The 13,536-nt window shown below is 41.8% G+C and overlaps 1 protein-coding gene and 1 long non-coding RNA gene across 2 annotated transcripts in view; both read left to right on the top strand.

Moving 5' to 3' along the window:
* Positions 1 to 10,036, top strand: part of LOC132689032 (ectonucleotide pyrophosphatase/phosphodiesterase family member 7-like) — a 28,114-nt gene extending 18,078 nt beyond the window's left edge. Inside the window, exons 3-5 of the mRNA XM_060648431.3 lie at positions 6,498 to 7,124; positions 9,203 to 9,446; positions 10,026 to 10,036. Of these exons, the coding sequence (XP_060504414.2) occupies positions 6,498 to 7,124; positions 9,203 to 9,446; positions 10,026 to 10,036 (882 nt within the window). The remainder of the gene's footprint in view (positions 1 to 6,497; positions 7,125 to 9,202; positions 9,447 to 10,025) is intronic.
* A 412-nt stretch (positions 10,037 to 10,448) lies between these two features.
* On the top strand, positions 10,449 to 13,075 carry LOC144614750 (uncharacterized). The gene is made up of 2 exons (XR_013552834.2): positions 10,449 to 10,742; positions 12,740 to 13,075. It is a non-coding gene; the product is annotated as an uncharacterized LOC144614750 (long non-coding RNA).
* Positions 13,076 to 13,536: the final 461 nt, after the last annotated feature.

Genomic DNA, 13,536 nt, shown 5'->3' on the forward strand with positions numbered 1-13,536 from the left:
ACATAAGTATTAATTGAAATATGCATTTAGCCATTATTGATGGATAAGTCTCTACAAGGGCAGAGTCTGGCTTAATCACAATTGTACCTCCAGGGCTCACCATAGGGCTCTGTCACATTTTTTTAACCCAGTAGCACTTTCATAAATGTCTGTTTATACACTTGTCTCAGACTTAAGCATAAAAGCCCTTAGGAATGAAGTTGACCATTTAATGAATCTTCAGACCACGGAAAGTTCTTAAGAGAACATTCACTTGAAAGGATTCTGGTAGCCATTTATTATTGCTTCAAAAAGGCAGAAATCAGAACTCTGTGTTTAAGTCCTAGCCCAAAACCTTTTGTCAGCTTTGTGTTTTCTTAATAAGCTTCCACAGTCATCACTTCAGAGTAGGACCTCCTCCTTGTCTTCCCCAAGACACCAATCTTTGCTCCAAAGATCCCCTTGGCACTGGCGCTTCACCTCTATGCTCCAAGGTACACTGGGTGTGTCATGTTGCAAGATGGTGCCATTGCAGCTCAGAATGCAGGCTGTGGACTTGGACACCTGGAGCAGGATCCAGCCAGCTCCACCCTTCTCCAGCTGCATGACCTTGGGCAACAACCTCCTCTGGGTGTGTGATTTGCCCCACCCATAAAATGAAAACTGTCAGAGTCCCTGCTTCTTAAGCCCATTGGGAGGGTGAACTGAGATAATGCACATGTCTTGAAAACTAAATGTTCAAAAACTATTAGTCATTAAAGGAAGCTGAATCATCTTAGCACTTCAGCTGGTCACTACAGCTCTAAACCAGAACTAACCAAAGGAACTTTCTTTGATTATGGACATGTTCTACTGTGTACTTTCCAAAATGGAAGCCACCAGCCATGTGTGCTTATTGAGCCCTTGAAATGTGGCTAGTGAGACTGAGGAACCAACTTTTTAACTGCATTTGATTTTAATTAATTTCTACTTAAATCTAAATACCACATGTGGCTAAGGGCTACCATATTGGACAATGTAGCTTCTAGATGAATCACAGGGAGTTGTCAATGACTCTACCCTAGCTTCATTTTTCCCCCTAACTGTTGGGCTCTAGATTCCTTCCTCTTCTGTCACATTTTTTAAAAGTTTTTTAACATTTATTTAGTGTTCAGAAACAAGAGAGACAGCATGAGCATGGGAGGGGCAGAGAGAAGGGGAGACACAGAATCCGAAGCAGGCTCCAGGCTCTGAGCTACCAGCACAGAGCCCGACGCAGGGCTTGAACTCACAAACTGCGAGATAATGACCTGAGCTGAAGTCAGACGCTTAACCAACTGAGCCACCCAGGCGCCCCTTCTGTCACATTTTTTAACTTTGAGGCAGAGACCACCATGCAAATAAATTCTGTCCTTCCAAGAAAATAAGATTCATAACACTACATGTCTAATACTGATTTAAGTGCTTTACATTTATTAATTTATAACAGCTCTTAGGTGGGTGCTACAATTATGTCCACTTAACAGATGAGTAAACTGTTAAACAGAGCAGTGCCATAACTTCTCAAAGTCACAAAGCTTGCAAAAGGCAAAGCTGAGATTTGAATTCACTCAGGGTTCAGCAACTCTTAACTCTTAACCATAACAGAATATTATTTCCTTGGCCAAAACATTTAGTCATGGATCTGATAGTGAATCTTACTGCTAGGGAGATCTGGGCAGTCTTCATTAATTCACTATTCAACTTGCTATGATATTTGTTCACTGGCATGAGGGTTCTTGTAGCATTTTTTCCTGTAGTTTTTCTTATTCACAGTTCTTGTCTCATTGCCATTTATTTTCAGGACTTTGTTTCCTTCTGCTCAACTCATAATCAGAGTGTTCTTTCTCTTTGCTGAATTCATAAGTGGTTATGCAGAAAAAGATCTGGTTCAGGGCCAGGCGACTGAAAACACGCCATTCATTTAGCAAGTGAAAGTCAAGTTGGTGCATCTCTCATTCTACCACTGATATCTCCTGCCATGGGACAGAGCCATTGCCCAGCAGCCTGAAGAGATAGCAGGAAAACCACTGCATTCAAGGCAGACCTGTGGCCCCAGGTCAGCTTCCCAGTAACAGGATTCCAACTGGCCCTAAATGTCATTCAGGAACCCATATGTTTTGCCAGGCAGGGCTATGGGGGGGGTGGCCTGGCCTGTATCCATCACTGGGAAAATCCATCGTTCTCCTGAGTCTCTTCCAGGCAGGCTTTGTGGAGATTGATGCATTCACCTTTAATAGGACTAAAATGTTTTCCTTCCATGACACTAATGCTGCCAGAGTTCATCAAGATACACAAGCATTGACATGCCTTACACATGATGCCTAAAAGATGGGATTCCTGGCCACCTTTGCGTCCATTAGTCATGGTCCATGAGCATATCCACACTCCAGCAGGACTTCACTAATGGTCAGGGTATGAACAGAGAAGCTCCATTTAGAGCAAGCTCATATTTTAAATGAACATACCTGATAACTGAACATGATTAATGGCTGAGGTGGTTCACCATGTTCAGAAGTCCTAATCCTCAGAGAAAGGCAGACAGCCATGACTGTAAGATCCAAGAGAACCATAAAAACCTAGGGGCACGTTTCACCTCTCTATGGAGGAGCTATAGAGTGTATTAAGGAGTGAAATGGCAGAGGATGATCCGAGTGAGATCCCCATGGCTGCCAAGAGTCTGTATCAGGACCATGGTAGGCTATTACCAGGAGGGGATTCAGAGAGACCATGGGGAGTTTAGCTATGGTTTTCAATGTAAGCCAAGTCTCCTAGACAATAGCTTCCAAACTTGGAAGAGCTGTGAGCAAGATGGTGCCAGGTACTTCTGCCTAGAGTGTTAATAACAGAATAATTCATCCCAATATTGGTCCAAACCATGTTTTTATAATGCATCATAAAGGCTCTAAGAATAATAATCTGACCTCCAAAAGGGTGTGGGATGGGGAGAAAATAGAATCTTGGCCGTCTGGCTCCTTCTGTTCAGTGACTCCTCTGGAGCACAGAAAACCAATGAAAACGCTCAGACTTCTGAATTTCACATACATACAGTCCATCTCTTTCCACCCAGTCACTCCCTAGAAGGAGGAACTAACTCCTTTCCCTAAACCACACACAATTCCCACCAAAGCACAACCATGATAAAATGTTCAAGGGCCTTCCTAAAACATGTGCACCTTGTGACATTCACTCTGTCACTTAAAGGAAGAAATAAAACAAAATACAAAACCAAACTGAAACTTCTGCTCTAATGATTTGTTCTGAAGAGTTTGGTGGGATCTGTACAAGGATTTTTCCCATAGTAAGTACCAACTCTTGTTTTAAAAAAGCAACTTAAGAATAATAGCCACATTGATGCAAAACTACACTAAGGGAGAATAATGAACCTAATAAAACCAGCGATTTTCCAATTGCTATTGCTACTGGAAACACTGATTATGCTAATTAAAGGGTAGAATAGTAAATACCCACTCTTTTGCATCCAATTAAGTGCTCAGATTATTTCTCAGAAGTATTTGTTGAAAATAGCACTTTTGATTATAACGGGTCCCAAATAAACAGAGTCGTGTGTGTGTGTGTTTGTGTGTGTGTGTGTGTGTGTGCACACACTCAAATACACATTTATCTCTGGAGCTCTTTTCATGGAGTAGTGTAACTCTTAAAATTCCTATGGGACCAAGTAAAAAAAAATCATACAGCTTGGGATATCTTTAAAGAAAGTGTATGTTGAGAACGCAGCACAAGAAAACAATTTCAAGTTGGGAACATGTGAGATTTAACACACAAACATCAAGAACACAAATGGATAGGCAAGGCTGCCTAAGTCCCTCATAAAGTCAATGTCAGCTTATTCTAGATAATAAAATAGCCAAACTATGTTGTACAAAACGTTGAAAGTTTTATCCTTCCAGCCAATTCCATACTTCAGAGCAAAGTCAATTTATATGTAAGTTAAACAAAGTACCATCGCTAAAAACTGAGAATTATGAGTAATGCCAATCAGAAATGCAATAAATAAATATTAGAGGATTTGCAAGTTAAAGCAACCATATAAATTCTATTATCAGAAATGAAAATGTGTTGCCCGAAGAGATTACAAATAAGATGCTAGAACCCAAAAAAGGAAGAGCTTCTGTAACTATTTCCATAAGTTAATCAGGAGTGAGAATAGGATGGGTTTTGCACCGACTAAAGGAGATGCAATTTATACATTCATTCAACATGCGTTTAACCAACAATTACCACCTACACTGAACCAGGCCTATTCTAGGTCCCAGGAAAAGAGTGGTCAACAAAATCAACATGGCCCCTGATCTCCTGGAACTCCCATTCTAAGGGAGGGAAATAGATAGTAAACAAGTAAACAAAGTAAGATAATTTCAGACTGAGTAAAGTGTTTTATAGAAAATAAAACTAAATCACAGAAAATGAATGCTGGAGGGCAGAGGGCACAATATTTCACCTATAACTATGGATAGCAGAGCTTCTGGAGCCTTGCGAAGAATTTAGTATTAAGAATTCTGCCTTTTTTTTTTTTTTAAGTAGGCTGCACACCCAGCATGGAGGGAGTCCAATGCAGGCCTTGATCTTATGACCCTGAGATCAAGACCTGAGCTGAGATCAAGAGTCAGACACTTAACTGACTAAGCCACCCAGGCACACCTTAAGACTTCTGTCTTACTTCAAATTTCCTAAAAGTAGAGCTTGAGGCAGGGGTTTAGTGCATGTGAGGCATTGAGGGAGAGTTCTCAGGAGATGGGAGTAAGGGAAACTGACAGGGCAGGGTTTGAAAGATAAATGGTCCCCAAAGTTGGATACCAGCTTCAGCATGATCCCACAGGGAGCTCTGGCGCATGAATTACACCCCCATGTTATCCCAGCCTGAAGCAAGTAAGCTGGTCTTTTGTCCTCCCATTAGTCAATTCCTGGCCATAGGTAGCTGGGAGTGAAGGAGCAGTATGGAACAACTTTCCAGGTGAGGCAAGATTTGGCCACTTGGCTAAAGGTAATTTTCCAGAACATGGAGCAGCTGAAGTGAATGTGAGTTCACTGGCCCAGTAAGGGGATCTGGGTAGAAAAACAACAGCGTCTCCTACAACTTCCAAATTGCTTTCTTGTTTCTCTCTCTTAAACAGTATATAGGAAGTTTTCATTACTCTCTATTTATACTCTTCTGTTCATTTGTTAATCAAACAGCCACAACCCAGGTGCCATTATCCCCAAAGTCTTCCTGGTCATTTATTCTCCATACCAAATCAGCACAGTTACACCAATCTTGGTTCTACTAAAACCAATAAATCTTTTGTGTTTTTCAAAACATTCAAACCTTGGGTGACACAGCAAGTGCCACAATACAGCCTTCAAGTTAATAGCTTTGCTGAGGCAAAGGAAAATACTTGCTCCCCAAATACACAAGTCATTCATTCATTGAACCAAAAATCTATTGAGCCCCTACTATGTGCCATGTCCTGGTTGAGTAGATGCTTTCCAACAACAGGACTTATTTAGTGAGATGTGTTCATCTTGTTGTGAACTCATTAAAGAGCATATATAATTTTTTTTTCCTAACAATTTTCCCAAACTTTGTCAACAGCCACCTTTCTACTGGGGAGATCACTTAAGAATATTTCATAACTTTGCAATCACATGCGTTGTTAAAACAATATATTGAATTATTTCTGGTTCAAAGCTTTCCTCAGCCCTTACTTCTCCTCCCCAGAAGTCCCAAGATCAAATCTCATTGGCTCTGACTGGGACATGGGCCCACGTCTGAACCAACTGCTGTGGCCAATGGATACAGTGTCCTCTAACTGGCCAGGCCACAGCCACATCCCACTTCTGGAGCCTGATGTGGAACCAATACATCCCAAACCAGCCATGAAGCAAGGGCAGAGAGGAGAGCCTCTAGGGGAAGTCAGCGCTCTCTGAACCAGCAGAAGGATATTGGGTGCTAGGCAGGCAAACTGTCCACTATACAATTCAGCGAAGGCTTTATGGTGATTTGCTATACCTGGAGGCAAAGAAAAGACTGCCTAGCACATGCCAAAACACAATACCCAACACTTTACCTTAAAGTTATCTGGCTTAATCCTCACAAAAATACCATCAACTTTTTGGCATTTTACATATAGAAACCCTGAAGCATAAGAAGTTAAAGAACACACTCACCATCAGCAACTTTTTCCTCCATTCCAAGGGACTTTTTTTTTTTCATTTTGCCATCTCTAAAGTTGGAGTGCATCTTAAAATCAGTGGAGTGTCATGGTTTAACTGGCAGCATTTTTCTTCCAGTAGCACATAAAATAATAACATGTCTTGCAACTAACAGTGTTTTAGATTTGATGAGATCCTGGTGAAGCCATGAAGCCTGGTGAAGCCAACCCCATCTGACTCCAAAGCTCCAAAGGGACTAGGGCAGAGATGTCAACAAGTCAGGCTTTGCTTATTTTATAAAAGATATAAGATACAGCCCTGATAGAATTTTCTTCTTGTACTTGCAGGGGAGGAAGACAGCATCATTCCACTATCCTGGGGGAGGTGCAAAGTACAAAGGGGAGGCTGTCCAGCGGTCCCTGGTGGAGTCTTACACTCACCCAGACAGCAATGAGACAGAGTGGAGGGAGAACATCGATATTGTCATGAACTGGTTCACTAAGGAAGACTTTGATTTTGTGACTCTGTACTATGGAGAGCCAGATAACGTGGGTCACAAATTTGGGCCTGAGACGGAGAACAGAAGGGTGATGATTCAGCAAATTGACAGAACCATCGGGTACCTGGTGGAAGCCATTAAGAGGCACAGCTTGACCAAGCACCTCAATGTCATCATCACATCAGACCATGGCATGACCACAGTAAAAAAGAGGCCCAATGTCACTGAGATCCTCTTGACAAACTACATCAAGTTCAAGGACTTGGTCAAGTTTGATATCGTGGACTATGGTGGCTTTGGGATGATCCTGCCCAAACCAGGGAAAGAGGAAGCTGTTTACCAAGCACTGAAGAATGCACATCCTCACCTCAATGTGTACAAGAAGGAGGAATTCCCAGAACGCTTCCATTTTGCTAAACACAAGCGGGTGCTGCCAATTGTGATGTACGCTGACTCTGGTTATAACATCAATGGGGTGAGTCGATTCTAAAATGAATGAAGTCATCTTGGATCTGGGAGACAGCCTCTAGAGAGAAACGATTCTGAAAAAAAATTAAAACAAGTTGTAACTAACAAGTTGTTAGTTCTAAGTGTTCCCCACCCTCACCCCATGTCTCACCCAACCAACCCTGTCCCATGTTACTGCTATGCAGTTATAATGACAAACATCCCCGACCAAAGCTCTGTCCAGCACTGTACTAAAAATTTAACATGTTGTTTCATTTTTGTCTTCCCATCAACCCAAAGATAGATACTCTTATCTCCCTTGTTTTATTTAATAAGGAATAAGCCAAAGATAGAGAGAAGTGATTCAGGATTAGAAGTAAGTATAAGGTTAATGTTTGAATCCAAGCCTGTGTGCTTGCTTGATCATTATGCACAGATCACCAGTAGATTCACCAAAAATAACCATGTGCTGGTTCCCCTTTACACATATCAAGGAGAAGGAGGAGGGGAAGGGGAAGGAGAGGGACAGGGAGGTAGAGGGAGAAGGAGAGGGAGGGAGAGGGGAAGGAGGAGGGTGATGGGAAGGAGAAAGAGAAGGAGGAGGAGGAGGAGGAGGAGGAGGGGAGGGAGAGGAGAAGAAGGAGAAGCCCTGTTCATACACACACACACACACACACACACACACACACACACATTATACACAAATGGTCACAACAGCATTATTCATAAAAATCAAAAAGTGAAAACAAACCAATTGCCCATCAACTGGTGAATGAATAAACAAAATATGATATAACCATACAATGGAATATTATGTTGCCATTAAAAGGAACAAGGTACTGATACATGCTACAACTTGAATGAACCTTGAGAACACTATATTTACTGAAAGAAAGTAGATACGAAAGACTTTGTATGATTCTATTTAAATGAAATGTTCAGCACAAGCAAATCTATAGAAACAGAACACAGATTGGTAATTGTCGGATGGGGAAGGGGGAGAGATGTTGGGAAGAAATGGGGAGTGACTCCTGAAGGGTACAGGGTTTCTTTTTGGGGTGATGAAAATTGATTGTGGTGATAGTTGCACACCTCTGTGAAACAAAATTTAAAATCATTGAATTGTACACTTTAAATGGGTACATTATATGGTAATTATACAAATTATATCTCAAGAAAGCAGTTATGAAAAAATAAGCAAGCCTAAAGAAGAAAATACCAAAATCAACACTAATTGTGAGATAGATTTAAGGTGGTCTGGTTTTTGTTAACTATCAACCAATAATTCATGGCAGAACAAAATGTAAGTGATGTTTAAACACTGCATGACAGAAGACCATCCCAGAAATAGTTTGAAGAAGATTTGTCCTAGGCTATGGACATGAGCCAAACATTATATTTGCAATCTGTTCAGAGTATAATAGGTATAGGAAAATTCATAAGGTTATTGTTTAGCATTGGTGGAAATAGTCACAGTAAAATGCAACAATTACTTGATATTTTGCAATCCCTCACATGACCCAGAACACTGAGGATGCATGCCCAAAGCTAAGTTCTTGCCAAGGAGAAATTCCATAGCCACTGGCCTCTTTCTAAACCTGGTTCATGATGTAACAAGTTGAGAGTGATGTGAAGGAATTTAATGCAATAGTCACATTCCCAACATAACCAACCAGGTTTGAGGAAATAGGGAAACTTCTGAACCGACCATTAGAAAATCCTTTGGGTCTCAGTGCCTCTCACTGAGTACACTTCTCAGATCCCCATCCACCTGCCTGACTTAATGTGAAGTGGGTGTTAGTCTTCTCTCTTCAGGATTAAGGAACTTGCAAAGCACAGGAGGCTATCACCAGAGGCACTATGTTTCAGCTTATTATTGTCAGTATTACCTTCTTGCTGTGTCTAATGGGTATACTTTCTTTATTCTCTTTCTTAAAGATCTTTCATTCCTTGCTCTTCCCTTTGGCACTGCAGAGCAGTGTCCTTCCTTGTCATTTAAATTTTCAAAGGTTTCATGGATCTGACAAGCATGACAATAACTAAGGGACAGTTTTCTTTCAGGGGATTGGAGCCTAAAATGGCTTTTTTATTATTATTATTTTTCAGCAACTAATAATATATTTCAACAAAGGAGATCATGGCTTTGATAATGTCTACATGGACATGAAGACCATATTCAGAGCTTTTGGGCCAGATTTCAAAAAGAATCACCTAGCTGAGCCTTTTGACAGCATCCACATCTACCCACTCATGTGTAAGCTCCTGGGGGTTACCCCTGAACCCCATAACGGCTCCCTGGCAGTCACCCAGGAAATGCTTGTGCAACATGAGCACAATGAGCAGCAGCCAGGTGAGATACAAGAGCAACCACCAGAAAACTGGCAGTCTGATCTATTCTGTCCTGAGATACAAACGAATGAAAAAGAGGTTGGGCGGGGGAGTGAGGGGGCCACTGGTAGAATCGAGCAGAATAATCCTGTTTGTCCAACAGCTTCAGCATCTGCAGGGCAAGATAGCAGCAGCTCTTAAACAGGTAGCAAAGGAAACAGGGAATCCCTCCACGTGCTGGTGACATTTCATACGGTGCCTCTGGGGCCAAAGGAAGGCTCTCCGTAGACAGTCAAGCAATAATCCTTCTGATCCTTAGAAATCACATGCAATCTGCCCCCTGACGTCCCTTGTAGTACAGAAAAGCAGTCTTCCTTCAGCAACTCAGCCTTTGCTAGTGCCTGGAAGAAAGCTGCTCACAGTGGAGGAAACCTTACCATTCCACTCATTGCTGAAAAAAGAAGGAAGGAGGTGTTTCTGTAAATGGGGTTGCTAATTCTTAAGACTTCAAAACCTTAAACCAGGGTGATATAAAGGAAGAATGGTATAGTCTCTAAGAATGCAGTTGTTTGCAACCAGTGGCCAGCTTTTCTTCTGCCAGGAGAGACTTAGATGCTGTTCAGTGATTTATCACACTTAAAGCAACTACATTCAATCAAAACAGAGTATAAAGGACACGCTTTTCCCTTCTTCTAAGCCACTGCACACGATTTTCTTGTGAACTTACAGGATGCAGGCCATTTTGTAGGAAACTACTTAAATGAATGACCAACTCAGGAAATTATTGGGATTTTTTTTTTAAGTTTTAGAGTTTTGCTATAACTATTTGGCTACCCCCGTCTCATAGCCCATTGGGAACCTGGGGTAAGGTGTCTGACTGCTGTCAGTTATTGATAAGCAGGATGTCCCACCAACTGATTTTCAGCAAATTGGCTTTTAGCAAATTGGTCACTTGGCAAAGTGGTCATTAGGCAAATGGGTCATTTGGCGAATAGGTCATTTAGTAAATCGCCTTTCAACGACTTGCCCTATGAGGTTTCTCTACAGTGAACACTTTCTTGGGTTAAATGTACATTTCATTTCCATAATTAATATTCACCAGAGCTTGGATGAAAAACTTCCCAGAGACCCAGGAGCAGCGAGAACAGCCTCTTAATAATCAGACAATTAAAAAACCATCTTATATTTTATCAGGAGCAGAGACACAGAAGACATTCCCTCTCCAGAAGATAGCGTTTGGCCTCGGGATTGTGACAGGAGTTCTTGCAGTTCTGTGTGTTGCTAGTGTGACATACACAGTCATTCGTCGGAAAAAGAAGTGAGTATTCTTTGGGTTTCCCAGGGTTTATCAGTGTACATTATAATAATCCACTTCAACCATTTCCTGCATGCCAGAGGGGGTCCAGCACTTTGAGAACCCAGCAACCAGAGCCAGGTTCATGACTTGTAAAGTGAGCAGTCACTCAAGGCCCAGGGCTCAAAAGAGCCCTCAACTTGGTTTAATAATCTACTAGTCTGTCACCATTTCAGAATTCTTGATTTTTTATTTATTTTATTTGAGAGAGAGGGAGAGAGATAGACAGAGAGTCCCAAGCAGGCTCCATGTTCAGCACAGAGCCCAATTCAGGGCTCATTCTCACAATCCTGGGATCATGACCTGAGCCAGAATCAAAAGTCAGAAGCTCAACCGACTAAACCACCCAGGCGCCCCAGAATTCTTGATTTTTTTTAACAAAGACCCTGCATTTTCATTTTGTACTGGGCCTCCAAAATTAAATACCAGTTGCATTAGTTTTCCACAGCTGCCATAACAAAGTACAACAACGTACCTGGCTTAAAAGAACAGGTACTTATTGTCTCACAGACCTGGAGGGGAAAGTCCAAAATTAAGATGTTAGAAGGTCAAAGCTGCCTCCGAAATTTGTATGGGAGAATCCTTCCTTGCCTCTCTAGCTTCTGGTAGTTGCTGGCAATCATTCGTATTCCTTGGTTTATAGATGCATCATTCCAGTCTCTGCCTCCATCATCACATGGCCATCTTCGCCGTGTGTCTCTGCCTTTACATGGTGTTCTCTTCTCTGGTGTCCATGACACCACTCATGGGATTTAGGGCCCTCTGTACTCCAGGATTACCTCACCTTAATTATATCTGCAAAGAGTCTATTTCCAAATAAGGTCACCAATACCATAAGGTCCTAAGTACCAGGGGTCAGGACTTCCAACATATTCTCTGGAGGGACACAATCCAACCCATAACACTGGTTCTGCCACCAACTAAAGCAGTACAGAGCCCTGGTGCACCTCTTTCTATATCTCAATAGTTATATCATTAGACTGAGCCTCCCATATTCCTTATTATACCCAACCCTGACCATTCTTCTGCTTTAACACAGCTCCTGTCTCAATAGAATGGAGGCCTCCTGAACACTATAAACAGCCTAAGGGAAGTCAGAACTTTACTTAACCTTAACTCCATTACAAAGCCCACATTTAATGTAATTTATATTTGAACTATAAAAATTTCCTATAAGTTGAAACATGACCTATAAAGGTCTCTATGCCCTGAAGCAACGTTTTAAAAAGAAATCAATTGGCCCTTTTCTACAGAAACCATCAGCTATAGGAGAGCTAAAGGAAAAACTTCAATGTACTGATTGAACTGCCATGCCCACAGCATAATTTCTAAAAGGCAACCATTCTGTACAGTTAAAATATATTAGATGGTGGTTGTTGTTGACGTTGTTGCTGTTGTCGTTAAAAACCTCCAATCCAGAAGTTGAATCTTTAATATAGCATGTGCACATACACATCCCCTCTCGCCACTGGCAGGACCATGGGATGGGTCCTAATGCTTCTCTCCATATCAACACTCCCCAGAAGTTTTACTTTTTGTGGTACCTAATCTTCATTTACACCTGAACACACACCTGTGAGGCCCCTGGGATGTTAACAATCCCTTCACTGTCTTAATTCTTCCAGATTCAGATCTGAGATATGTGACCTTATGAACTCTGTCCCTCCCTAGAGCCCACACACCAAAATAAAGGTTTCTTCTGTGTGCAAGTCAGTGTCATAGACCACTCCGGGTCCTTTCCCAAACTACATCCCCATCTGGCATTAGGAAAGGCTAAAACAGCCTAGATTTATTAATATCTTAGTATAACGTCATACAGTATTACTTATTATGGCACTGACTGTACATGCCCTTTTGCTCCTCAGAAGAAACGCAATTAATAGCTACTTTGTGTGTTAACAAAATAAGCCTAGTATTTATGAGTTTGACCCTTTCCCATTGGTTTTCATTGTCTACTGCAGGCAGAGAGCTGATCAAAAGAGCAAAAGTGGACCAATCGGCCTGGCCCAGTTCTGAAGCATCATTCCCTTAAGACCAAGCCTTGGCCCTGGTTAAGGCTCATCATATCTCAGATGATTCTACCTCAGGATACCGTGAGGAAGAGGATTCTTGCAACATCAGACCTAGAAACCATTAATTCCGTGTAAAAACACAGCAATAACCACGGCCGACCCTCTTGATTTAAATCAACACTGTGGAGAGAATAAGACAAACCGTTCCTGTGTCAGATCCTGTGCTCACTTGGTACTGGTGGAAGAACAACAGATATGAGAATAAATGCATTCCATTAGAATTAATTCTTCTCTCTTGTTCTCTTAGCTGAGCAGGGCTCAGTGTTTCTCATCTGAAAGGGGTAATAAGATTTAATCTGTCCCCTCATCTACCTTCTGCAAGTATATTTAGCAAATTAGCTCTCAAGACTCTTCCAAATGGAGTTTTATGAGAGATGTGCTAAAGTAAATGTGTTAGACTTTGAACACAGTTCAAACTCCAGAGGCAGCACCGGTGGGTTGCTGTCTATCCTGCCTCTCACTCAAGACATAATAACGTCTAATGGAAATAATAATTTTTTTTTTTTTTTCTTTTCTTCCCCCTCCTCAACCACCCCCAGGAACTCTTACTCTTCAGATTCCTTTCCCTACAAAGTCAAAACTCCTGCTGTAAGTCCTCCAAGTTCCGGGAGCTCGCCTGCACGCTTGCTTCCCCCTGAGCCCCTGAAGGGCAGGGACCACACCTGGGTTTCCCTCGCGGTCGCATC

The sequence above is a fragment of the Panthera onca genome, chromosome E3 (assembly GCF_046562875.1).
Source record: "Panthera onca isolate mPanOnc1 chromosome E3, mPanOnc1 haplotype 2, whole genome shotgun sequence".
Taxonomy (NCBI): Eukaryota; Metazoa; Chordata; class Mammalia; order Carnivora; family Felidae; genus Panthera; species Panthera onca.